The 27,474-nt window shown below is 38.2% G+C and overlaps 2 protein-coding genes and 4 long non-coding RNA genes across 22 annotated transcripts; 2 read left to right on the forward strand and 4 right to left on the reverse strand.

The window, feature by feature from the left end:
* Window positions 1–30: 30 nt before the first annotated feature.
* On the reverse strand, window positions 31–1,870 carry LOC111267774 (uncharacterized). Its single transcript, XR_002684814.2, has 2 exons — window positions 1,457–1,870; window positions 31–287 (listed from the first exon to the last, which is right to left on the reverse strand). It is a non-coding gene; the product is annotated as an uncharacterized LOC111267774 (long non-coding RNA).
* Window positions 1,871–5,195: 3,325 nt separating this feature from the next.
* On the reverse strand, window positions 5,196–8,876 carry LOC147753893 (uncharacterized). Its single transcript, XR_015313913.1, has 2 exons — window positions 6,616–8,876; window positions 5,196–5,293 (listed from the first exon to the last, which is right to left on the reverse strand). It is a non-coding gene; the product is annotated as an uncharacterized LOC147753893 (long non-coding RNA).
* A 726-nt stretch (window positions 8,877–9,602) lies between these two features.
* On the forward strand, window positions 9,603–11,171 carry LOC111267783 (uncharacterized). Its single transcript, XR_002684819.2, has 2 exons — window positions 9,603–10,440; window positions 10,775–11,171. It is a non-coding gene; the product is annotated as an uncharacterized LOC111267783 (long non-coding RNA).
* Window positions 11,172–12,073: 902 nt separating this feature from the next.
* Window positions 12,074–16,085, reverse strand: LOC111267787 (uncharacterized). The gene is made up of 2 exons (XR_002684822.2): window positions 14,145–16,085; window positions 12,074–12,200 (listed from the first exon to the last, which is right to left on the reverse strand). It is a non-coding gene; the product is annotated as an uncharacterized LOC111267787 (long non-coding RNA).
* A 232-nt stretch (window positions 16,086–16,317) lies between these two features.
* LOC111267765 (uncharacterized) lies at window positions 16,318–27,117 on the forward strand. Of its 17 annotated transcripts, none has more exons than XR_015313899.1 (4): window positions 16,771–17,197; window positions 18,356–18,525; window positions 19,067–19,239; window positions 26,900–27,117. XR_015313899.1 is itself a non-coding variant. In XM_086971383.1 (4 exons), exons 1-4 carry the CDS (start codon window positions 17,171–17,173, stop codon window positions 26,956–26,958), a joined length of 453 nt encoding a protein of 150 aa, XP_086827509.1. In that variant the 5' UTR covers window positions 16,771–17,170; the 3' UTR covers window positions 26,959–27,117. The 17 variants fall into 17 exon arrangements, 3 of the variants coding, with proteins under 3 accessions (XP_086827509.1, XP_086827511.1, XP_086827513.1); XR_015313904.1 differs by lacking the exon at window positions 19,067–19,239 and adding an exon at window positions 25,749–25,926; XM_086971383.1 differs by lacking the exon at window positions 19,067–19,239 and adding an exon at window positions 25,749–25,945.
* On the reverse strand, window positions 23,537–25,086 carry LOC111267753 (uncharacterized). The gene is made up of 2 exons (XM_022846229.2): window positions 24,961–25,086; window positions 23,537–24,485 (listed from the first exon to the last, which is right to left on the reverse strand). The coding sequence occupies exons 1-2, from the start codon at window positions 25,084–25,086 to the stop codon at window positions 24,135–24,137; spliced, it is 477 nt and encodes a 158-aa protein (XP_022701964.1). The 3' UTR covers window positions 23,537–24,134.
* Window positions 27,118–27,474: the final 357 nt, after the last annotated feature.

Raw genomic sequence — 27,474 nt, forward strand, 5'->3', positions numbered from 1 at the left:
AAATATTTTCAATAAAGAAACAAACAAAAATTCACTTTGCAACACAATTTTTATTCAAGTGTATATTTTATGTTATATTTATTTACAAAATTTAATGTGAGAAACTTTAGGGGCTTTTGCGACATCTGTTTACCTAATTCTGAAACAGATGCTGAAATCTATATTGTTGTTGTATCAAAAACGTTTGGTGAAGTGAATCACTGAAGAGGCGGTGTTCCGGTGTCAATGATTTAATAGAAAGGCCTGCAGACTATTTTTGTCGCAGCTCGCGATGCTCTGTTTAGCTTCTGAAATAAAATTATACAATTAGCTCAATGAACAGCATCTATAGAACATGTGAAAAAGGCTTTTTTTTCAAAATTTTAGGCACGTGTCGAAAAAATATTGTACCAGACATTACGTCAATAATGGCCAAACTCTCGCAGCAAAGATCACACAATTTTTTACCTTGCAATAAATTTTACAGAGCAGTGGCCAGCTTTTATGCTCAGACGAAACTCTTGGTTAGAACCCCTTAACCTTTATTTCAAATCCTTGAACTCATACTACGCTAGCTATTTTTCTAGAGTTTAGGCATTCTTGTAACGATCCACAAACAGTTCCGTGCCCTGAACATTTACGGTTGCCTAAGATATACGTAGTTAGATTGTAAACGTAATTCGGCGAAACGAACTTCAAATCGAAGTATTCATCAATCGAGTATTCGTAGCTTTTACTCTCAGCAACCGGTCGTGTATTCGTAATTGAACTCATCTATCGAACTGCTAATTAACATTTCGTTAATTAAAACAAATTATTAGTCATAGAAATTAACTGGAGATCTGAATTTGCCATATATGTACTAACTGGCAATAAACAAACTGTGCTTAATTTACTCTAAGCAGTTTTGCAGCGCCACATTCATAAGAAAAACCTCATAATAAGAGCAACCATTAAGGTTGAATTGAATTTTACGGAATTATCGAAATTATTGTCAAAGAAGGCAACATAGTGTTCACCAAAAAATGTGAACCCTTTGCCGCCCCTTTGATTATTGGATACAACATCAGTAAGCAGAAAAACATCTACTACGATGTCCTTTTAAAGGTCTCTATTAGCTCAAAAATTTTTTATTTTTTGCGAAAGGGACCAGTTAAGCAGGATGATAAATAGTTGTCATGTCATAAATTCGACAGTTCTCGAGGAAAACATTTAAATCTTTTGATAAAAAATAAAACGTAGACGATGTACCGTTTTTCCCACAAGGACATCGTCAAACTGTATAAGATCATGTATAAGCGATTCGGTCTATGCATCAGCGCTTCGAAACTTCTTCCAAACTGGCTTAGCGGTTAATGTCTAAACTGCGTGATAATAGTTATGAGTTGAAATGATTCTCCCTTTCAGGTGACACGATAATAAATCAAATAGAATCGGTTAAACCGAACAGAAACACCTGTACCTATAAAACACGTACCCTTATGTATTAATCTTGTCTATATAGAAGCTCCCTACAATGTTCAATTTCGAAGATTTTTCAGTAGGTTTTCCCACAAATGCTTCTTACAACGATATACATAACAAAAGAATATTGCATAGTTATGCATGGCTTGTTTACCCTGATTCTTTAGTTAAACAAGATAATATTCTCGACTGCTGACTTTAAAGCCACTCTTAAAATAATTTCACAGTTTTTGTGATAATCAGGCACGTGATTCATCAGTATTCTTCAGTAGGCACAGTTCACATAGTGTTTTGCCTACCTACAGAAACACTTCAAATAACAAAATTTGACATAATTTAGCGACTTATTTACACAATAACATTCTTTCGCCCATGTCACGGCATAGCGTAAACATCGCTCACAGAATATACAGATTCTGATGATCAGCTGTTCCAGATCTAGTGTTCTAATAACAGTAAACAGCGCCATCTACTGGAACGCGACCGACGCTTCTGGAGCATAACATAGATCCAACACCGCAGCCACATGCCTTCCGAAGGTAACTCTGTAACAGCAGCGCGACTCCAAGACCTGCTGTATTTATCGATTAGTGGTCCTCATACATTAGAAGAAGAAAATATTTGTAAAACAAGTATTCATCGTCAAAAAATCCTACCGAAAACAATTACCATACGTGATCGAATTTCTGTAGTGGGCAAAAAATAATCCATTTGATACTTACTTCTGTAGACAGATAGGTGCTGTTGACTGTAGCCTGGTTCTAGATGGTAGGCTTCAATATTACTTTAGTTGGATCGTCACATCAAAGATATAGGTATATGGGCTGCTACAGAAGTAAGCGTGGCCATCCCGTTTGAGTTAAATTATATTTTGTTAATAAACGAACCGTTTATATTATGTGACTAACACTTACCGCATTAATGTAACCGCGCTAGCGTAAAAATAAGAGAGATTACTTAAATATTGCGTATAAAGCAAGATCTGCTTTTGCTAGGCAAGAAGCGATTAAGCTCTAATTTACTAAGAGAGAGAGAGAAAGAGAGAGAGAGAGACTAAAAAAGTAAAATCGGATAGAAAGCTTATTTAACTTTATTCACTTTACTTACACAACCGGCAAGTCAAATAATACAAATCTTCCTCTGCTGTAACTGGTAGCCAACGGCGCTGTTTTCAAATAAAGTTACCACTACGTGATCAGCAATTTGCAGGCGCACCGTCGAGTTTGAAGTTACGCCGACGCGACCACTACCGAAATTACTCGTTGTTACCAAGAAATGCTACCATCTATAAATATAAACATATATCGCCTGTAATTACAAGAATATGTTAACCGGTACTGGTACTCACGTTGTATCTCTATTATGAGGATGATTTTTTTTTAAGGATACACTTATAAAAATAAAATTTAATGACAATTAAATAAAGGACTTCGTATGTAGGTATATAATATAAATATAATGACATAGCTTCCCCAGCAAACAACGTTTGTTTATTTACTAAGTTATTAAAAAATCCAAAATAACTGGGACAGTGTCAAGTTAGAAGTTAGCAACGAAGGTTAATATAAGCTCCTGGGTTGAGAGTGACAAACAAAAAAACATTTCCATCGTTTTACATTTATTTTCTTACAACTAGTAATACGATATGACTATTGAAAATCGAAATGTAGGTACAACTAGAAAGTGTGAGCTGTTCCAATCAAGCTAGTAGCAACGGTCCGGCTTTTTTTCTAAAAAGAAATGTATTTTGTCTAATTTTACTTATCCAAAGATGTTCTTCATGCTGAGTACGCGTTCCTGGACTTCCCTTGCGAAAAAAAGTACAGCAGATAATAATCGGATGACCGTACAGGGTACTGTACTGGGGGTGCAACCATTTTTCACTACAATAAAAGGCCTACATAGAAGAATACAATCTCCGATAAAGAGCCAACTAATATTTATCAAACAGAAGTTTTCGCACGAACCGACCCAGGAATCATCAAAACTCTGTACAGTTGAAAACTGCTCTCTGCTAATTCAACAGAAGATTTCATGCACCCAATTTAGTAAAAGGCATTCTTTATCACATCGGTCTGTTTGATCATATCATTTGACTAACATGGTCATCGAAATGGTTATGGCTTATTGGAAACGACGTGACAGACGACGACGTCAGTATCAACCCACACAATAACGTAGCCGCTTGTCTACGTATGCGTTTTTTGCGTGTCCGTTCTGCTTTCGTCGCTACCGTTGTTCATGCGAATAATGGCAGCGAACAAGTTTCTCGTTATAAACACGCTATAACATGTTGCTCTTTTTACAGGCCAGATTATTTATAAGTGTGGTTTGCTGTATACACCTTGGGCAAGTGTTTTTATTCTGACTAATTATAAAGTCGAAATCGACGAAATTAAGTAAATTGAGAGAATGTCAGGTCCTCTCGTGTATCGTAGCGGGTTGGAGAGGCCAGTGCCAGAGTAGCCGTAGTCGATGTCAGAAATTCAATTTAAACAGCTGAAAAAAGGATGCCTATGCAAAATTGCTGGAAAAATAGCTGAAACGATAAAAATCACTTAGGCATCTTTAGATTTTTACAGCTCTCCTAAATAGGCACTGAGCGGAAGTTAGAATGCCTCTTTGATCGCACTAGCTAAAATGGCCCTCCACGCGCGTACATACTACGGTGCTGGATATACGCATAGTAGTAGCAGAGATTATGGTGTATTCCAATTGGCGCCAACAGTTATCGACTGATTGACTAAGGGAAATTATTTGTCCATTTCTCGGTCGGCAAAATGATGACTTGATATGTGGTCCTGTATGGATAGTACGCACAACTGGACATTATGCGAGTACAAACAAAAGAGACATCAATAATCGATTTCACTAGCTGAAGTTATATCGAGAATATTTTTCTCTCGGTAAATTATGATTAACAACACTTGAATTGTAGTTTTCTATAGGAGAACTAACTACTTACGGATTATGGATTCGGTTGAAGTGGTCGTAAAGATAAGATAAACGATTCATGCGGTAATGAAGTCCATATATGAAGGCAGGGAGTTCTATCTCCATTTCATTTAAAAATAAATTGAACTCAATCACTTTATATATCGTACAAGGCGTATCACCGGACTGTGGACCTACTCTTACAGTAGGCCTGCTTAGGTAACGTGTCTATTTATGATGTTTCCCTAAGTAATTATAAAATATAACCGAGGAATATAATTTTACCTTGGACAAAGACCTGTGATTTTCGGAACTCCAAATTAATGTGTCTGGGTGCATATATACACTCAATATTTATATATATATATATATAGTCTTAGCGAGCTTCACAGGTAGAGATTTCTAGAATTCACAAAAACCTTAACTAATCACCTTTAACAAAAACTAAAGTAAGAGATTGTCAGCGGAATCTTGATTATACTACCGGTAGAGTTTCGAGAACAAAGAATTGGGCTACATACAGCAATTGCCTATTTTTTTGCTACTTTTAGGACAACGACGCTGTTCAGATGAGCTATCTTGGGCCTCGTAGAAAATCACTACCCAAGCCATTGCGCTATTCCTCAATGACTCCTAACGACTCTCGACAGCAAAAGGCACATACAAGACAAGTGTCATCGAACATTGTATTGAAAATGTATAAATATTCTATAATATAAATTGGCTTACTCGTGCAAATGGCTGTTCGTATTAACTTTGAGTCTCCTAGTCAGTGCTTCAAATCAACAGTATGAATAGAATTCATAGAAAACCAGTGGTAAGCGTACAAGTTCATGGGCAGCTTTATTTATCGTACATCTGGACTAATAGTTGATCATCCATCGTTATGAAGATCCACGTCGATAGACATCGTTTCCTACAAAAAGATAGGATATATGTAAATGATTTGTAAAGTGATAATCTACGCCAAATTACTTCACCAAAAATTAGCAAACTCATTTAGCAGGAACAAATGAATTTGCGAACATTTAAAACAGTACTCATCTAAAATATAATTATCGTAACGGCTGTCGCTGTTACTTATTGATAATTAAAAAAAGACAACTTGACACATGCAAGAATGAATGATTATTTTATTTAATATCAACCTAATTTTAGCCTGGTCGCACAGTTACGGATCGCCCTCTGATGGCCGTACTAAATGTAGAACATTTAGCGCGGTAGATATAATCATTGTTGATATAAGTTACATATGCTAAAAAATCAACAAATAATGGAAATAGCCATATATATACACGCAAGCATCATATTAAGCAAACTGCACTCCTCGCTGGAGGAAAATGACTTTAATCGTATTGTGATAGATGCTAAAGAACTGCTGATGCCGACTATCACTTTCATTCATCCCTTGGCAGAAAAATTCGAATTTTAATATGAGTAGTTTCGGCAACCTAGCTATGAACTATACATAGCGGCATATAACTAATATGATTAATATAGTACAATATAAGTAACGAAGCCTAATTATAGCGAAACATATCGTATACTGTGAATACGTTTTCTAGAATCCTTCCCGTTTTTTCAAATCTAGAGACTGTGCACAAAAAAACAAGTATTCTCTGCCTTAACCACAATAGAAACTATAATCGATAGTTTACAGAGGCATGCACGTACAAACAATTATAACATTAATGAGAGGGGCAATAACACTCGTTTGTGTCAAATTAGAGATAATTTGTACCATTTATTTTATATAGACGTATTACATTTAGCTTACGTTACAGCTATTCTTTGAACAATAACTGCCGACTTGCAAGTAATTCTTAATAATTTTTGAAAAATGTCCAGTAATTTGCATTGGTCTTATGCTTATTTCTAGAGTTCCTCTATTATGACACTTCTCTAACGAAACCAATTTTACCGCTTCAATCATTTATAGAATATCGTAAATAATGCGCATTGCAAGCTCACATGGAATTGCGGTGTCACAATTTTTGCATTCGATTTCTTGCATAGAGCCCTACCTTCGTTTCGTTGTATCTAGAGCTTCCTGCTGACAGAATTAATTCATTACAGTCTACCTAAATACTCTTACAATATACAACTTCTATATTCGCTACTAAGTTCACATTGCGTAAATACATCGTCATATATATATATATATATATATATATATATATATATATGAGTGGCGCTTTCAAACTGGGAAACTTAAGTAAATTGTTTGTCATAACGTGCCTGCGTTCATCCGCTGCTCCTGGCACCAGCCTAAGACCATTTTTTTTCCATTAAAATCGTCCAGGCGAGCAACAATGCGTCGTTTTTAGCCTTATGCAATTCCTATGCACTGAAAGAAGGGTCAGCATGATTATAAACTTTACCCGGTCACGGCTCGGTTACTGTTAATCGACCGTGCAAAATGTCGCAGATCAGTATGGCTGCTATTGGCAGAACCAGACTTCAACATAGGACAAGAAAAAGTCCACAACAGAACAAGAATAGCGCCAATTTCAAAGATGATCTATGCCGCCCGGAAGTGTCTTTTCGATTTGATGTGTATCAGGTACATGTCGTATGTCATAATGGTCAGTCGCTTGGTTTCTGAGGACAAGAAGGCCGAAAGATTTTTTCGGTGTTATTTTTTAATTAATTCTGTTAAGAATCAAGAAACGGATTGTCTTCATTTTCTAATAATGTTTCATCCTCGATGCAAAGATAAATTGTAGAGAATATTGTTCGCGTGCTCACGACCCATAGGATGTAACTATTGTGGCTAGAAACGAGTTTGCAGCCGAAGTTTTTTTCTGAATATGAAAAATCTAGTGAAAGTCTAGTGAAGATGTCATTCCATTATAGTTATTAAAAAAAGGTGAATATATTAAGAAAGAAACTTATCGGCATGTTTTACAAACTGCCACGTAACCGTGAATAGCTAAAGCTTCTGTAACGCACTGACCTACACTACCATTGGTCGCTTTAGAATACTTTAGAATTAGCATGTAGCCGGCAAATGTCCCGGATTTGAACCCATCTGGTTATTATGTAAGAAGCGTGATTAAACGAGAGTAAACGATATAATGAGAGAGGAAGTCTTCGCATGATATTGTTAATTTGCTTACACGTGCCACTGTCAATAAGGCGTTAGCATCACTGCAAAGGTAACCTTTGGAACAAACCTCTGAGTGCTTTAGGATCTGAATTGAAGCTGTTCTCGCAATCACTAATGGTTATGTTGAACAAGGATGACCGTCAGATATCACGCAAGAATAATACAGAAATAAAACTGTATCCCATAGATGTGCCACTAATATATATATATATACATATATACTCTACGAATTTACATAAAATACTCCTCGCACGTGCGAACGTATATAGCATATATAGTTATGTGTATTTCATATTTACATCAATACTTATTCCGGTGTTTTTTAGATGTCCCTTCATATTACGTCACATGTATAATGTATTAGTGCACTCTGTACAAGCTTGGTGATGTGTTGATACACAATATATTTAGCACGGGTATCTGACTAGATCACTGATTGACTAGAAACATCCTGAACAACATGCAGGGCACGAATGCTAAAATTTATACATGAGTATTTTCTCGATGTCCTTCTACGTTTAAATTATGCAGCCGCGAGCGTTACGTCCATGATATATTACTGTTAAATATGTATGCACTATGAGTATACATAGATTTGAAAATAAAACGCTTTCTACACATGAGTAAATATTAAATCTATCACATAGGTAATATAATGAAGCCGGGGAAAAAATCGGAAATACATTGTACATTGTTGAGTTTGCTCCGCGCATGCGTCTTGCTCCCTGCTTCCTTTCTATCTCTATCTTCATATATAGAACGTGTGAGGCATTCAAGTGCTCTCTAGCGTTGCGTTGCGTCGCGTCGCGTCCGCATAAGCTATACAGTTATTCGATTGCAATATTTTTAACCAAGGTAAAAAAAATTGAAGTCCTTGACGAATTTCTGCAACTTCTGTATAGCTGTTATTATACTACCCAAGTTAATTTTCAATTTCACTGTCTCAAACCCGATTCAATGTCCTTTAAACAACTTATTGACCAAAGCCAGCGGAATAGGACAGCATCCTAAACAGTATACAAACCATGCCATCAAGGTAATGTTGTATATCACGTGCAAGCGAAGCCTTGGATTTTGGGCCACATAAAGTTCCTTATTTCGTTAAGAAGCACATCGTACAGTTATTGCTAATTCCAAGATCCTGTAGCGTGTTTTAATAGCCTGGATCGGAACTGTTAAAGTATGCCATGACTAACCGGAGATAATAAGACAATAAAAGTACACTAGGTTCACCAAGGGTATACATACACTTTACAAATACGTATTTCGTTGTATCAAGTCCAGAAAAACAAATTAACTCAAAAATAGACGTGAAAATGATCATAACCAGGAACCCCACGGCTGCTTTAAGCGCGTTTTTGTATAGTATCCCCACCTCTCATTAATTCATGAAATCACCTACCAAGAAGAAGATTGGACATCTGTAGGCACTCAAAACTGCTTCTCATCCAGTCATCATCGGTTAAGTGCTATTAGAAAATCAACGCGCTACGATTTTGTTCTGCAATATTTTTTCTTATGTGTCAGTTACTCAGCTTTCCACCACGCATGCCTTACGTTTTTAATGCCGATTGCAATGTTTCATCTACAAATAAATATACACACGTCTTGATGTTTCGTTTTCTCGACTATAGGACTCTATACGCGGTCGGCTCTCGCGCGGTTTTGAGCGCGTATTCTTTTTTCGCGCCCGTCCTTCTTTCGATTCATCCATTCGCAATTTCCTCTCTCGCGCCCATCCCGTTTTGTGCTCTTTCTCTCAGTGTCTGGTTTCTACCTTCGTAATGATACGATCCCGTGTACAGCTTTGTGGTGTTGATTGAGATTACTTTTGTTTGCCGTTCGGAAGACACAGCCACTGATGGCACACTTGAACGGTTTATCGCCCGTATGCTTACGGATATGCTTATCGAGGTTCGAGCGAAATACCGACGAGTAGTCACAGTAGGAACAATTGTATCGTCGAACGTTTGTCGTCGGCGGAAAACTGGGCATCGGCGGAATACTACCGGCCAGTAGAGCATCGACATCCCCCGAACAGAAGACGGTGCTTGATTCAATTTCTGGATGTAGTCCCGGCCATGGCAAATTCACATTGATTTCATAGCGTGTACAAAGCATGTAGATGTTTGTCGTAGAAGAAGCAGACGAAAGGGAAAGGGAGTAACGACCTCAAAACGTTAGAATAAAGTGTCAAATAAAAGGGAAGAAAAAATTCACTTCGGAAAAACAAGGCAACTTCTATGGTCTTTGACCTTCCATGCAAGAATTGATAACAAATAGAAATACGCGAACTCTTTAAAAAACGGGAGTAGACTGAGATAATAAAGTTCGCATACAGGCAAAGCCGTGAATTTTAAAAAATGAGACTTGGCAACTGACTGTTAATTGAAACAACGTGAAGCCGTGTGATTACATCAACTAGTACCACGTTCTAAACTTCCGATGTACATTTCTCTAACAATTAATGAACCATTTTTTTCTCGAAAGTCAATAACTAGTCCTGAAAAAGATAAAGGCGATTTTGCACATACGAAATCGTCAAAGCTACTTGCTCACCACATAGAGGACGCGCTTCGTTAGAAAATACACATTGTGTATACAACATATGGTATTCAAACTGATCTTAGCTCCTTTGGTCATCCTTAGAGAACCTGACAATTAATTTCAGTTACTTATAATGTTCTAAACTGTAAACTACCATCGACCCAGATCGACTTACAACTACGTATTTTGTTGAGATAGAAAAAATTCACTGGCAATTTATATCCGTATCATTTTTTACCTCATATTATTACAAATGAATATTAGAGTCGATACATCATGTCCACATTGGCATCACTTGTTGCAGGTATGACCAAACATCGTATAACGTCGTCGCCTCTGGGTAGCTGCTGTTTTATACAATCGAATGGCGATAGGAAATTAGCATTAAGCTGTAAAGGCCTAAGAGGGTAAACGGATGCATAGTTTTGCATATCAGATTCATCCATAAGATTCAATACGGCTTACATACATATAGTTTTTTCTTCGGTTTTAATTAGAAATTCAAAAGACACACGTGAGTGACACTCGAATTGCTCATACATCACCTATTCTTGTGTAGAAACGTAATAACAGCTACTCTTTAGTGTTTACAGATGAAGCGAACAATATTGAATTTTGGTCGTTAATGGCGGATCGGTGGTTTTATATAGAGTAGTAGGTAAAGTAATTTAGTTATTTCATTTCAATCAATTTGTTTGTTAGTCGTTGTTAAATCACCTATTGTATTGTGCTTCTCTTTAGGATCCGGACTGACAAACGTGACGAGGAATCGCACAGGAATGATCTTGGGAATAGATATTTTCACAACGATATTTCATTATACGCCCGATGCAAATCACGCGCGTCCGTATGAGCTTTGTACGCCGTCGCCATTAATGTTTTTCATTAATGAATAACGTCACATGGGATGCAGAAAAACAACTGTCGTACACGCATAAATACAGAATTTTTTCTAAATTTTTCATATGGCGATTAGTGCTTTTCTGCTACGAAAGAAATCGTCTGTCCCAAAACTATGTGTCATGAGTTAAAGTGTTGGGTGAGTGCGTATATAGAGAATTCTTTACGGCGAAGTCGGGCCAAACTGTAATTCATTGCTTGAACCACTTATTTCGCATAAAGATGTCTAAAAAAACAATGCTGGTTTTTAATTATCGAACTCAAACCTTTCCATAAACCTTCCAACTACATGCGGCAGAGAAATATCAATCTATAAGTCTTTTTTAGCTTTCCTAAACGAAAGAAGAAACTTCAAGGCCTCATTTTTGGTCCCGATAAATAAGTTACGAAATAAGTCAGCTTTGGTAATTTAAGCCATATAGAAGGCTCCTCACTGAAAACGATTCGGTGACAAAGCGTTCCACCGCAACTCGGTTATACCCTCAAATCCTTTACGTGCCGTTTTGCACAAAATTGCGTACATGCAGATGGCCAAAAACATTACTATGCTGTTGAACTAGCTTCTCCTGTGGCAATTAATTTCTTCGCCATTGATTACTGAATATATATACTTTTAGAATTCTACATATATACAGTGAATATATAAAAATTCGTTAGAATTTGATTAACTTGACTAAAAAGAAAACACGCACGCCCTAAACATACACAGAAGAGGATATATACTGTAATTGTCTTCGTTATATTGCTAGGCAAAGGATGGCATCCACGAACTATTGCCCGCAAACAGATATTATTCACATATTATTTTTTGTCGAATTGTGCTTGCAAAGATGTGGTTTCATTTGAAATAGGCGAGTATTCTATAATTCATTCGTACGTAAATCGTGCACTTCTTCTATATACCTATTGTACTATGCTGTTTTAGAAAACAAGTTCTTAAAGTTCATTCCAAAGTAAAGTTAGCTAGAACTGAAAGCATGCACTCGACATAGCTGTCCTATGTTTTCTCGTGAAATGTATAATTTTCACTGCTATTCATATGCATACGACCTAAAAAAAAGTCGGAATTAAGGTTTGGAGCATTCAAGGTGGCACATTTAGGTAGCTATCTCGAAAGTATATCGTAGCAAAGACAAAATGTCGGGTGTCTATTTACAGCATACTATATTTATTATATTAAGTGTTGACTCTACCCAGACAATAATTCGAATATGCAGTTTGTATTTGCGATGAGCACCTCACAGCCCAACGCTGAAATCGTGGAAACCTGCAAGAATAAGCCCGTGTTAACATTTCTTAACATGTCTGTTACGTTTAGTAATAACTGATATTTACCTCTCTCTTTGGCTAACTCGCATGTAGACGATTTTTGTGATACCATTAGTGGTAGTTGACAAATGTACGACAACATGGCTAAAGTTTATATTCATTTTAGTTCCGTATCGACCATCTAGCAGACTGTTGCAAGTTAGTAACGGCTTTGTAGCCACGACATTATGTAACACTGCCTGGCGCTAGCGCAGTCCATAACAGGACTTGACCCATCTTTCATCTCAGCTCCTTCGTAAAACGCTAGGTACTATACAATTTCGAGACTTTTCAATATCTCTATGAATTAAGATATACGATGTGCCTGACGAACTGTTTAGAGCATGCTACCATTATCTGATCAAAATTAAATAACACAGTTAGGGGGCATAATGGCATGCACTCCTGATGAGCGAACCTTCACTTTTTATATCATGGTATCTTTAATTCAAAAGAGCAACCAAAAACCGTAGCTCAAAGCAACAAATTTCCTTTGTTGTCAGATGTAAACTGACAACCACCGAAATAGAATGGAAACTCGGTTTTACGTAGGGAGGCAAATTACAAAGACAAGCTCATTAAAGAAATAGCGCAGGACGGACGGAATACAAAAATTAAGGCTGAGTTGACCATTAAGAAATTAGCATAGAGACCCAATTAATTTTGGGCGATGAGTTCTGTCAACGTCTAACAGAACTTAACTCAAGGTAAAGTCACGCTACTAAGATGATAAGATGCAATGTATTCAAAATGATCCATTATTCCTTTTTTTTTTTTCGATAATTTTCATTTGTGACGTCTCGTTAATTCCCTTCGACCTAAGTAAAGCTTGTTTGTGCAAAGACAAACTTAAAAAAAAGTTGGTGCAATCAAGTTATCCACGGATCCGGCAACCTAACGCAAACATGATAATTATGCACTGACTAAGTAAATTAATGAAGTTTAATGTTCGGCTGCGAAATGGACTCTTCACACAAAAAGCAAGAACTTGCCGCGACGTACAACGTTTATAGGAAATTCTAGGCCAATTAGAACAATTTCTTTTGTACGTCTCTCTTTAAAGTTAAGTTTCTCTTTTTGTGCTAATGCCAAGTGAGCACAACGGCGGAATGACAATGCCCCTGAGCGTTCTATCTAGCTTTAACTCGCTTTCGACGCGGTCACAAAAACTAATATGAGTTCAGCGTTTTTTTTTGAATAATCCCTATGATTTTATTTTCTATATTTGTAGTGGAAAAATGGAACACCATAACATCTGTGGGAAAGATCACGCATGCAATTTAAGGAAAGTCTACTTGCAATGAAAGATATCACCAGCAAAACTATTCCAACCTATACGTACTACAAGTGCGGCATGACCGAAAAGTAACGGGACATATTCGTCATTGAACGCGCACGTGAAGGAATTTATAAGTGTTTTTCTAACTTATCTGTAACTTTTTAAATGAGTTTTAAAGCCTTAAGGTAAAGAGGCATATTGTCAACGGCATGAGCGCCGATTTTCTTACGTTTATGCATCGATAAAATTTACGGATGGAACGAAATCGACTGTATATCTACCCTGTACCCGGAGAACTACAACGTTGTGTTTGCGTATGGCAACCGTGGTCCAACATCGGTCAGAAGTGCGCGCATTTCGATAATAAACATAAATAAGTATAGATAATAAGAAAGGTAATAAAAGATCTCTAATCCACTTGTATCTGTTGATGGTGGATTTGATTATTTTTGAATATGCAAACGGTCATTCCGACTATAACATGTAACGGTAACTTTTTTTTTTCTAAACAAAAAAACAACTAGCCAACACAGTTCACGGCACAGTTACCAAACAACAGTGTTAAATACTCGTTTAGTTCTTTAGATGTCAATTAGCTAAAGAGTTGTGTCAAAGGTGTATGACTTAGCGATTTATCTCGGGCACTGCAGTTGGCCGGCTCCGATGCTTCATTTCTTATTCCCAAATGTGTTCACATTTTACGTTAAAGATTTCACTGCACATCAGATCGAGCCATGTTGCGTCTAGTTCATCGATTACGTCTGAGTTTCGACTCTGTTTAACGGTTTGGCTAAATAGCCTCTATTTACGTAGCTCCTTTAATGGGGTTCCATTTACGGCGACAACGATGCCGTTTTTATTCGTTTCTCACTTTATGTTTATACATGATCTACGTAGACGTACACCGCAAAAAACAGGCGCGGTCTCACTTGTGAAATTTCACAGCACTGCACACTCACAAATATTCGTATCTTACAAGTAGGCTCATCCTGAGTTCCGCTGCTCCAAGCTCTTCTTTTGTTGTTATCTTGCCTTACATCGATACCATTATTAAGCAGCGTACTACAAAGGTTCCTAATTGAACGCTGGCCTAATTCGGGAGTGGAGCAATCGAGAACACGATGAGATAGTACGAATGAAAGCTTTTCGCACTAAATAGACACCAGTTGCTTAATGTCGGCTGACTGAATCGTTGGAACGTTCAAAATGGATCCACTTATTGACTTCTGATCGTCGTTAAGCATTTTGATAACGTGCGTTAGAAAACACGCGTGTAAGTCGGTGATTTGCATCGTCGTTTTTTTTTCACACCGAAGTGCATTTAACGAGTTGCCGCCTGCTCTATAATGAACGACGGCTTAAGCGCGATCTTCCTAGTGGATGATGCTACTCAAGGGATGTATCTTCTACCAGGAACACTTATATAATTGAGAACACCTTAAAAGCTTCGAGGCTGTCACACCGAAACCGAACAGAGACATTATCTAATAAACTGTATATGCTCTAGAGGTGTTCCGCTGGTAGCGTCTGCGCCAGTGCAACTTCATTTTTGGCTCTTCCCTCTGCGTCGTGATAGCACAGTAGAGTCGTACCAGCTGTCCGATGTCAGCCGCAGCAGTTTCGTACAGGTTTTGCTTGAAACGGAGAGCAGACCTCGGATGACGGACGGTACTCTCAGCGATCACTCGATCTATTGCCCCAAATATAATCGGTTATTTGGATGCACAATGTAAAGAAAAAACGGCGTGTCTGACCCACCACATACTAGTTCGCTGGTTAATGACAGCTGGGGGGTGCAGGTGAAACAGAGAAACAGAAAAAGAGAGAGCGAGCGAGAGAGCGAACGAGCGAGAGACTCGATAATATCGGAGTTTAATTCTAACGAAAGAGTTCTCGCAGAACCTAAACACTGGTAGACTTCAACCTCACTCAACGCGATCGGTGTTTGGTGATTCTACCCTGTGCGGATACCCGGGTTCGGCTGCTAGGAATGGGGAAGTGAATGAAGCCCATATATCATTCGGGCCACCCACCGTGGGCAAGCTGAGTCTGTGAGAACGATATCACAGAGTCCGAAAACCCCGCTCTTTCCCTCCTCACGGATATTCAAATTTGGTAGGGCGCGAAACCTCTTCAACGAAATTAGAATGAGAGTAGTAGAAGTCTGGAAAGACCTTTGAAGCGTTGTATCGAACGTTGCTACGATTTATCACCGACTATTGCCAGAAGACCTATAGATCGCTACGTGAATGAACGAAATCTGCACTGTGTTCAATGCGTATAAACTTGGCGCGTCTTAGCTAACGGACCCCTCAGTTTCATCCGAACATGACACGAACCTATCAAATAATACATTTTTTCCTTATCTAGAGTCTGCTTTTCATAATGTACAACATTACCTAATCTGTGTATGGATTGATGCGTCTGAATGTGAATATGAAGTCAACGGCGTTTCCCTAGTTGGGAACAGGGATAATGTAGCGACGATACTTAAGCGTCGTAACCGGTTAGAAACCCTGTTTAACTACCGTGCAACTTGGAATATTATTTTTACGTAGAACAACATTCAGGTATAAATACAGCTTTCCTGATATTGCGTAAGCCATGCGCAGGTGATTGTTTTCAGTTAATGAATATGTTTAAGGACTGTTATTACCTATATATATATATATATATATATATATGCACATGTATTTATGATGGAATCGTTTGAAGTTTCTTAATTTTGCTTACTGTATTATTATACTTCCATAATGATGTAACTGTTCAAATATTTTGATATTGCGTGCTTCGCCTAACGGTAGCCAGACGAACGAACAATTTTCACAAACCGCTTAGCACCGTTACGCACTGGTGGTACGCTGATTGGTATCAAATAGGTCGACATTAGTCGGTGATCGATTGGAAGAGCCGGTTACTAGCTTGATTATTGTCCCTTTTACGTCGAATATTCGCTACTTGCTACAGCCGAATATCACTAAAGAAACTAGTGCATAAGCTAAAACAATTGTAATCGGTAACCCACAGCAGTGCGTGACGGTGCCCACGTAACTATGGGCTGCTTGTTCTCATTGGTAAGTGATAGTTTCAGAGGCCATAGTTTTCTTCAAGGTAGGCAACATAAAGCAGAGCAGCCCCAGTAATTTGCCCATGCAGCAAAATATCCATCACTCAAAATAGTTTAACTATCAGTGCCATTTGTTTGTTCTTTCCTCTAGTCGCACGTGTCTCTGCAGTATTTACAAAGAAGGACAAAGCAGACAGCCGGTCAGCCGGTACGCCTAAACACAATCTTCACGAGTTCAACCATCATTCAGTTTAGTTGTACTGAAGTATTTGTGTGACACCATGTATGATTAATGTGCACATCAAGTTTTGTACACATCTATTATATTATACGCATGGTACATGTAACGGTGACTATGCTAACGATGACGCTTATATGTAGAGACAGCCGGAACGCTCGGTTGCTGAAGGATGGTTTTAACTTGAATGTGTTCTCTCAGGTGCTCCGACCTGGAAAATGACTGATCTGCATGTAAAGTAGTACGAGCAAAACGCCAAAACTGTCTATAAGTTGAGTACCATCTAAATTTACACGATTCCACACCGCTTCAATATAGGAATACTAAGGAGTTTGTCATATCTCGATGCGCTCGAGATACGCCGTGTTGCTTGTACGTAGCTTTATTTACAAAGAGCGGTTGCAATTGTGTTCGAAATCATTTTATGATAATCGATATCACGTTTTTCCGCAACGTGTACACGAAATTTCAATTGGAAAGTTAGCATATTAATTAAAGTTATCTGTGATCGTTATAGGATTCGCCTTATAGATGTCGATCCTTACATGCAACGATGAGTGAGTAGCCGTCAGGGGAGCTTCCTACGAATGAATATTTTAATTGTTAAGCTCGGCGAAATTGTTTGTAAAACGTACTCCTATCGGGTCGGCTAGAGATAGAGAGATACTGCAGGTCATATTAGGTACTGAGTTCACATCGAAAGTTTCTGTGAGACGTAGTATTCGATATTTCGATCAACTGTCTATAAATCAAATAACACGGAAATGTTTGGTTTTGAAAAAACACCACTAGGATCTTACAATATCACAGCAGATATGCATGGGCCCATTAACAAAGCTACAACTTTACCTGATTTTTCTTAGTTTTTTCAGGTACATAATTTTGGAAATGAAACGAATTAAAAGCCACCAATAATTTATAGAGCTTCCGTAAACGTGTGGTTTTTACTTACATATTTACAGTGTTTTATATGTCCATTCCTGTTGCAAGGTGTCTCGGTCATGTGTACTGTTTGCTCTCGTTAGAAAAATGTTTTAGACAGTAAAAAATTAGCCACTGAGTGAATAGGCTCGCTACGGTCTAAATGTCTGAAGACCGTGAAACGCCTATATAGAAAAAAAGAAATGATACACCTGGCCGAAAATAACTGAACTACACACAGAAACGAATTTGAAAGAGTTCTGCGTACTGCATGCTCGACCTATCTGTTCGGCCACGACAGACAAAAATTTTAATGGCGTCTATTACGCTGAAAGATTCCGATAGAACTTCACCAGCGAAATCTCAAAATTTGCCAAATTCTGAAAAGCAGATTTATCGCCGAAGGTACTAGATGAATAGCGTCCGTTTTTTTCCTTTTCTCTTGTTATCATTATCAGCCATACGTTGGCCTTTTGTTACGCTAATTAAGTCTCAATATATATGTCGTTGCTAGTGGTCTATATGAAACTACATTTCCTTATCGTATACGTATATGATGGGAGAAGATTCAGATTTGAGGCTCAACAACTACTTTACCATCTATTTCAGGAAATAATACGTTTAGCTTCTTCCCTTTTTGGATTTCTTGATATTCTTTTAAATAGCCAACAAACTTCGGATGCGACCAATCACATCGTGTTAAATAAATCATTAGAAGCGAGAGGCTTAGAAGCTTCAGGACCTTGTCTCGATGCTTCGTTCGCTTGCTTTTTTTCGACGTAAGTCTATCCTAACTAAAAAAAAATTACTTCCAACATACAGATGTGTACAGAGGTCTATGTTTGTACCACTAGCCACACGATAGCTATGAAACAACAACCCGAAAACCAGTATTTTTTTAGTTAGAATTGATAACTGTTATCGCAGTTCAGTGCAGAGCTGCACTGCTGATATCAGTCGAGTAAATCGAACCAAAAATATTCGTTGGGGGTCTGTACACCTTGATTAATGTATAAATAGGCTTAGGGCAACAAAGCGCTCACGTTTTCGGTTCTTATCGCACCCGTTTTGTCTATGGTTATGAGAATCAAGCTTCGGTACGTTAGATGATGACTATAAATACACACACATATATATATATATATATATAGTCAGAATGATAATAATAGAACAATTTTATATTTACATGTCTAGCAGTCTGTCCCTTCTATTTCACAGATGTTGATATTTTCGAAAGGCGCCAATGACAGCCTTTTTTTTTGGTTATAAAAACGTGCTGTGTTACGTCCTACTGATATTAATTTTTTTTAATCAATTCAGCAACAGGCATACATAGTTGCAACAGAACCCCAAACTCGAAGCAGAGCAATGAAAAGCAGAATCAATCGTAGCTGGTGCTGGAAAAATAGGACAAAAACGAGTCATCTCGTAACAAACGAATGAAGGCGCTACTTCGTGTATTCGAATAGCAAAGACCTCTTCAAGACATTCAGGCAAGAAAGTCCCAAGGGATGTCTCCGTCTATCCAGAGTAAACTAGATATTTTCAGCAATAATACAAGCTAGGTATAGTTCTGTTCTCAAAATATGCATGTCCTGAAATGATCACGGGGCACACCGTAAATAAAGCAGTGTATGGCATGCGCTGGCTTACTTACCAAAAAGGAGGTGGCCGTTCGTCTAAAATGGACAGACGTAGTCGAGACACTTCGATCTATCACAAAATTACTACCTATCGACTGCATACGGCCCACATCGAATAAAATTTATTTATTCACAGACGATTAACTTGTATCTCTTAAATAAAATTATTATAGCTCGGAAAGGTCTACTAAGTGTCACAAACGTATAGCAGAGTCATAACGACTTTATAGAATCGGCTAAGGTTTGACTGAGTATAGCCGAACGTACAGAACCAGCTGTTTTATGTTGCTTTGAGATATATATCGCAGAATCGATCCTAATTTCTAAACGAGAATACATTTTCACTCATCGTTCAGTTTGACACGGTCCGTTTGTTCGAATCTGTGCGCGGTCGTAATAACGTATCGATACTTACAAAACAATAAACGACTGGGCAAATGTTTGGCGCTGTTAGTATAAGTATGTACATCCGCTCTGCTGATGCTTCGGTATCCTGTCGGTGGCCGTGCTATGTTCGGCAATATTTTAATCCGTTTCAGCATTCGCTGATATGTAGACAAGCAGTTCTTTTAGACACTGACATAGTGGCAAAAAAAAGGATGTTAGATAGTCTTGTGATATTTATTACGCACTAGTATGTCGATTGTATCATGATCTTATGTTGAGTCTTTGGTGAAAAATTTCATGTTAATAATGTATATGGAACGATATTGAAATGATCATTAGGGGCTGCACTCGAAAAACGTTGACAACAACGTTAAAAACAATATAAAAGCGAACTGTCCTACTGGTTAAATTGCATCTCCAATATTTGCCTTGCTAGAAGATCGATGTAAGTTATCTTGTTTAATGGACTAGTTACTAAGATGTGAATCTGTAAATTTTACATTTGCAAAATATTTTTCTTGGCCTGCATTATCTGATTGGCGTAATTCTTTCTAACTTATGAAAGCTGCTCAATACGAGCTTTGCTATTGAGATTCTTACACTCTGGTAAAAAAAAAAAGAAACCTTATTAAACCAGTAAGCTTAACAAAGAAAAATCGATTCAGTATTGTGTATGTTATTACTGCTGTTAAAGGCATCATCCGAACTTCGCCTCGTACTCATGATTCATATTTAGGCCTATCAATGCATACTATAGAAGATAAAGTGAAGTGTTTACAACTGGTGAGCGTGTTGTATGAATTTTGTGAAGCCATCTTCGTTGACAGTTCGGTGGTACACTGAATCAGTAAGAGTACCATTTTGACCACTTTGCATAACACAGCATCGTTGATAAACAACTATGATTCCTAGAACGATGCAAATAGAAGTCAGCTTTAGCCTGAGCCTGAGGACCGTGAACTCTATTGTTATCATAGTGCGAATCGAAAAGTTCCGCATTGGGGCCCTAGATTCACGTAGGGGGAGCACTGCGGGAAAACTCCTGCTAAAACTTTTAAGGACTATGACTGCCAAGGACACTGGAAAAGGAAACGACGAAGTCTTTGTCAAAGCTTAGGTTTGCCTAATATCTTCCAGGACACTCCAGAAATGCAGACGTTTTAAAGCCAACCGTTGGTGATAGGAAAAATAATTACATGCATTTACTGTAAGAGTGCCTTTCATTTCAAGTAGATGTGTGGAGTCCTGAATCTTAAATGAGCTTTTTTAATCAGCAATACATATACCATATCGGAACACCAATCCAGCAACATCTATGTCAACAGACTGTGCTTGAGTGTAGCAAAAAAAAAGTGAACAGCAAAACGAGAACCTGCGACAGGGTAAAACGAACTTAAGTCTGAGGTAAAGAGCGCCGATAACGGCTATTTGAAGGTAATCATCCGAGATACTGCAAACGACCACCACAGAAAAGCAACGCTGTAGGGGAAATTTCACTCCCGTGTAAAAAATGATATATAAGCTACATAAACCAGAAAGCAGTTTTACGAAAGCCCACGGATATAACATCGTATATCAATTTAAAGAAGGGCCGGTAGGTTTGAGTCCTTTCGTCGAAGACGTTCGCAAATCGAAACGGTCTGAGTCACTTTTGTCGTCATTTAATTTATTTACTATATTATTAACTTTACTTATGCAGATAGATAGCGTTTCAAGTGGTCCTCTCCTAAACAATCTTATGCTGTATGATACCATATAAATGCCGTGATACGGAATCAATAGAGACTCTCTAACAAGACTTACCATTTAGCAGATCTGTATCAAAGCCGGTTCAGCTAATTTAAGCGATGGACAAGTTTTTCTATCGCCACAGTATCGACTGCAATGTCAAAATAGCTAACCAACCGGATGATACAGGAGAAAAATTGAGTTCCTCATTGTAGGTATCATCGTTTGTCGCACCGATAAGACATCACAATAAAGACAGGAAGTTAGCTAAACGATTTTAGACAGTTTAAAATTATAGATATTAGTCAAACGTACGTTGTGGTGTACGTCTTACTGTTGAAGACGTTATTTGTAGCTTGTTTTTACCTGATAGGCTACCTGTACAGTTCTAATTTCTGCTTTGCAATAGCATCCGGAGGATACCTATTTCTAGTAGACAGCAATCATATATTTTGCCAAACTCCGGTGAAATGATATGTTTTTCTGAAAAAAGTTTAAGTAATGAATGTAATATAGATTGTAGGTCATCATATCACTCGAATTAGATGAAATCGTCATGGCGTATGCAGTCAATTTGTTTATCTTAATACCGAATGATAGTAGGTGGCTACGCTGGTTATGGGTTCGATCGTGCTGTTTATGTTACATATAATACTGATACTGTAATGACAACAGTGCGTACCGATTGACGCTCTAGCACAAAAGCTGCCCGAAAAAAATACAATATATAAAATACAAATCAATTGTCACCATTAATCTAACTTATATCGACCGGCGAAAGTTCGCCTCATCTTTGTCTCATCTGTACTCAGCTCAAGCGTTAGCACGTGTATGTAAACTTGTAAAACACAACTTACCTAAGCGAATTTATCATATTTTTGATCTAGTAGTTTTTGCTCATTAAACCTTAACCTGTTGTTTTGGCGTGTATGTCACACGAAAATCTATATACGACTAATGAAGGTAGTTGCTTCTAATTTCTAATATCAAGTTCCTTTATTAAATACTGTACACCTACGAAGTGTGATTTTATTGGTTAATATTAGTTTAGAGCTAAGTAGTGGAGCTTGAGGTAGATTACGTACAAAGGATCAATGCCAAGGACAAATGAGAGAAAAATATTCTGCAGTCATTACGAAATCCCTGCAAGGAAGAACTCAGCTTTCCTTACATTGTTGTTAACCATGTCAAAATGTTCAACAAGTTCTGCTACAGCGTCGAAACCATTGTAACTCCATTGTAAACAAACAGTTCGAAAATACTGATATGCATATACAGATAGACATTTTGCTAAGCCTGCTTTTGTTGAGCTATTATAGATTTAATATGGAAGATCATACTTATTTGGGCTTGCTATTGCCCACTCTAGTTGAGGAATCGCCAAAGTGTTCCAGTAGTTTAAACATCAATATTATATAATAGATCTCTTGGACGCAATTTCGGGCAACGTTAGAAGATGGAAGTTGTTTTGCGATTTCGAGCTTCTTATCCGGATTTCAATAAAATAGCACGTCAGAAACCGTAGTATCCTGAAACACAATGGGGATCCAAATAATCTTCACAAATATATCATGCAAGTACAATTAGTAAAGCATCTATAAAGAACTTCCAAGGACCGCGTTTCTGATAGAAGGTCCGTTAGAACAAGCTCAAGTGAACTCGGCTTTGAGGTGCGCCTTGATTTGTCTTCAGTCCTTGAGCGTGTCCTTAAGTAGTATAATAATTTTCTCACAAATACGTTCTGCTCATGTACAAGTTTACATTTTACGTTCGTGTTATCTTCCGTTGAATGGATTCAACATCTGCCGCTTCATTGAATCTCAATAAAATCATAGATTCCGACCGCTTTTGTCTCGATCGTCGTTTATAGGCGGCTTCCGATGCGTGCCTTCGATTTCCATTAGCGCTAACCAGCATTTAGGCAATGGATTGTGTACCTGATCACACATACAACATAAAGCGTCTCATGAGTACTTAGTCGACTATGATAGCCTTTTTCTTAAATTGCTCGTGACGAGGGTCAGATTGTGTTACCTATTTGTTCGCTATCCGCTCCCTATGAAAGCAATCATACTTTGCATAAGATGATATGAAACGTTTTCTACTATGCGGTGTCTTCACTTTTGAACCTGTGATGCTTAGTGTTGTGTAAGAATTAACTTGAATTACATAAATCAAGCTAGTTCTTTTTTGTGACAAGATTAAGATTGTGAAAATGTCTAACTTCACATTCGATACTGTTTTTACATAGATCGAATGATGTTTTCAGTTTTTTGCAGCCGAAGGGGTGTTTCTCCCTGCGTCTCGAGGTAAATCGTAGTACCACACGAACGATAACATACACAAGATACTAGAATTTGTAAGAACAGGACTCTTTATTGAATGTCACTGCCACTTCCGATTACCGTGCTCACGAGAACCGCATCAATTCAATTAATTTTGTGTTTTGCAACGGCTTGATACTTCATTCGTTCGCGGCAACAAACGTGGTAGTAATATGATAATAACAATGATATTAGCAACTGAACGTATACCAAACGGAAACGCATAACCTGTAGCTATAACTTATTCAATGAAAGATTTAACCACCTAGAGGGGTCTCGTACGGTTCCGTTCTGTCGGAGTATTTTTTAAGGTGCATCACCTGCACCCCTATCGGACGAAGTCAATTGTCCGGGACGCTCGAATGAAACATTAGCTCCGTCTTCTGACGCGTTCAAATTAGAGGTAATTAACAGGGCGTCCCTTTGCCAACAGGTCATGGAGACACACCTATCAGGCGTGTTTAGCAAATGAACGAGCTGAAATGAAGAGTTCAGCGGCGTCCATCCTCCTGGGTAACCGCCTCGCGTTCTGGCTAAGCCGAAACATGGATTACCCTTGAAATTTCGGCCAGTCCACACGAGCCCTTCTCCGGGCACTAGATCCGATCCCGCAGGCACCATATGAACACACTGCGCGACGACCTTCGGTTCAGTCACCTAGAGACGTGAACGTGCGCAGAGCGGGCCTATTAGAGATCTTGTAAACCTGACCTAACAGACTTCATGCTAGTAATTGGCTTTACTAAAGTTTTACTATGTGTGTGCTTATTATATGCTCGATTGTTCGTTCGATGTACGTACCACTATACTACTCCCCAGTGATTTATTAATAGTAAAAGACTCAATTTATACAATGAAAGCCCAGCTACGTGACAGTTTTACTAATCCGCAGTAAGTTCAGTGCTCGAAAAGCAACTACTCATTTGTGTTATCCCTTTAACTAGTTTGAGAAAAATCGTCTCGCACAGGCACGAGGCAGCCCTATATGCTAATACTGAACGGTGAAGATTACGGGAGATCTAAGTACTTTTTCACATTACTGAACTTTCGAATCTTGCGTGCACATACAATGTACGTTCACAGACATACACAAAAGTAAATTACGCACGTAGATTACATGTAGTTTACTCACATTGGTAACGCGACTTCTGCCGTAGCGAAGATTCGTTGAGGGGAACGATGTACTGTGTACAGATTCTTGATTCACGATGAGGGGGGTAAGATTAAAGGTCGACGTGAAAGGGGTCCATGAGGCCATTCAAGTGTTTGCCCAATCCGAGAAACGAGAAGAGCCGATGGTGGACACGGTCGGACCCAGGCCCCACCTTTCGACAAATGGCGACAAAGCAACACAACTTCAGATTCAGTTCAGTCCTTGCGACGAGAGAAAGCCACAAGGCATACTGTACTTTGTCGTTATTTAGTGATTTGCTAGCCTTTTTAAGGAAACCGAAATATTCGAATCGTTTTCGTTATGGTTGTGGCCACGTTTGATCACATGTACCAATCACACCAGTAAAGACTGTTAAGGTAAATTGGTTTGGATATTTTAGTTAGCTGTCAGTAGAACTATGTTAGGCTTTCAAAATCCATCTATTTGACTCGAACCATTTAAAATTTAGTTGTCCTTCATATTAACCGTATTTGGTATATGGTAATCGGTGTCCAAAATATTTCTATACTATAATAGAACGAACATTTACTCGGGGAGCGTTCATCTCTATTGCTACTGTTGTAGAACACGGGTCCAATTTGGCTTCCATTTACAGCATAGTATGAGATTTGGGTGAGTGGAGCTTCGAAGGACCATGACTGTCCATGACATTGCACTTGAATCGTGGATCTAGTCGTTTTTTTAGAGAGATCCAGCGTACGCTAATTTTTCTTTTTTTTTTTTTTGGTGTTTCTGAATTCTACTAGCTACTGTACCACTTGGCTTGTTTTCCCAAACATGGAAATAGCAAATGTCGATCAAGGAAGTGGCAATCCAGGCGCGAAACTTCTAAGGATTGAGCTCAAACGTAAACACGCACATGTATGTTGTGCATGTTCTCACCGAGAAAAATCAAGACACGAGTGTATTGATTTACGGATGTGTGTACGTAGAATACAAAAATGTGAGTCGTTTGTAAGATAATACGGTTGACGATTGAAGGCAAGATGGAAACGTTGACAGCCGAATTTTGAGTGGCGTCTGCATTATGCCTATCTATCCGTTCCACCGTATGTCACACTAAACGCGATGAAAATCAAATAGTTTTCTCTTACGTGCGTGCACTCGTTACATTTGATGAGATGAAAAATTATCATTTTATGCCGTTCATCCTCAACGTATCGGTGCTCTCAAATTAGTGCTTCTGCAATCATAGGAACCCTACATTAAAAGACTAAAACAAATCTAATACCGTTTCAGGTCGTTAAAAGGCTAACAAATACCCCACTTAGGGTATTTAGAGTTGCCCTGATCTGAACGAATTACAAATGTAGAATGAATACGAATTGATTAAAAAAAAAAATTTGCGCTCTAATGATATGCTAGGTATATTGGCGTACCATTTCAGTGATATCAACCTAGCTCTTTATCTCAATCGTGTCGTGTGCCACTCGAATCTTCTGATCAGCATCTTCTAATCTTGAGGGCAGAATTACCCGTTGGGAAAGTTAAGATCATACACAGAACGGTCCAACACGAGTTGTATGTGACGCTGATGGCCATACTGAACGTGTGAAATGACATTCAGAGCTTATCTCCATTTTGCGATGTTTTGTTTGATACCTTAGAGACAATAATGACGCTATAAATCGCTCCTAAACGAATGTATACATTGGTAATTTTTTTTGTGAAAAATTTTATTGTGAAAAAATGATTCGATTATTTGCGAGAAAAGCTGCTTGTCCACCCTTCATTATGAATATTTTACTATCTTCTTATCTATTTCCTATTATGTAGGATAAGTTCGATAATACAATGTTTCTGGTTTTACCCAAGTAGCACCGATTATTAACTCAAAGGAACGGCGATCGTTGACAAATACCTAACTGTTTTTTTTGTCTCGAAATGTATATTGCAGATGTCCTGGGACAACAGAGACGTTGGCTCGACCAGTTTAAAAATAAGGATTTCTTATAGGCTGCTACTAGTGATGACGGTGACCTAGAAGTCAACGTGAAAATAGCCATAAGTCCAATGTCGATTTGAGATATATTACATCAGCACTGCAAGCTGTTTTGGTTGTTATCGAAGAATAGATTTTGATTTGAATAAAAAACATATTAGGAGTCTTTGAAACGTTCCGTGTTTTATCCAAAATGTTCAACGATAATTAATTCTCGTGCTCACCTACGTCTAGAATAGTCGTCTGAAACTGGTCTGGGATGAGCCTAGCATTTGAAGCTAGACTATTCAGTTTGTGCTAATATCAATACACCGCATGTTTCCATTAAAAATCTACTGCTTCGATCGACCGCAAACCTGCAACAAGGTAGCTTTTTGTATTTCGTCCAAAACCCCTGTGGAGCTAGCTGTGAAAGCTAGCGATCTAGGGGCTAGGCAGAGTTAGCACTTTAGTTCGAAGCATTCATGGTTACTGGGTGTACGATAGAGTACAATATAGAAGCACAGCCACAGTGAATCGTATCGATTTGA

The sequence above is a fragment of the Varroa jacobsoni genome, unplaced genomic scaffold (assembly GCF_002532875.2).
Source record: "Varroa jacobsoni isolate VJ856 unplaced genomic scaffold, vjacob_1.0 scaffold_126, whole genome shotgun sequence".
Lineage (NCBI taxonomy): Eukaryota > Metazoa > Arthropoda > Arachnida > Mesostigmata > Varroidae > Varroa > Varroa jacobsoni.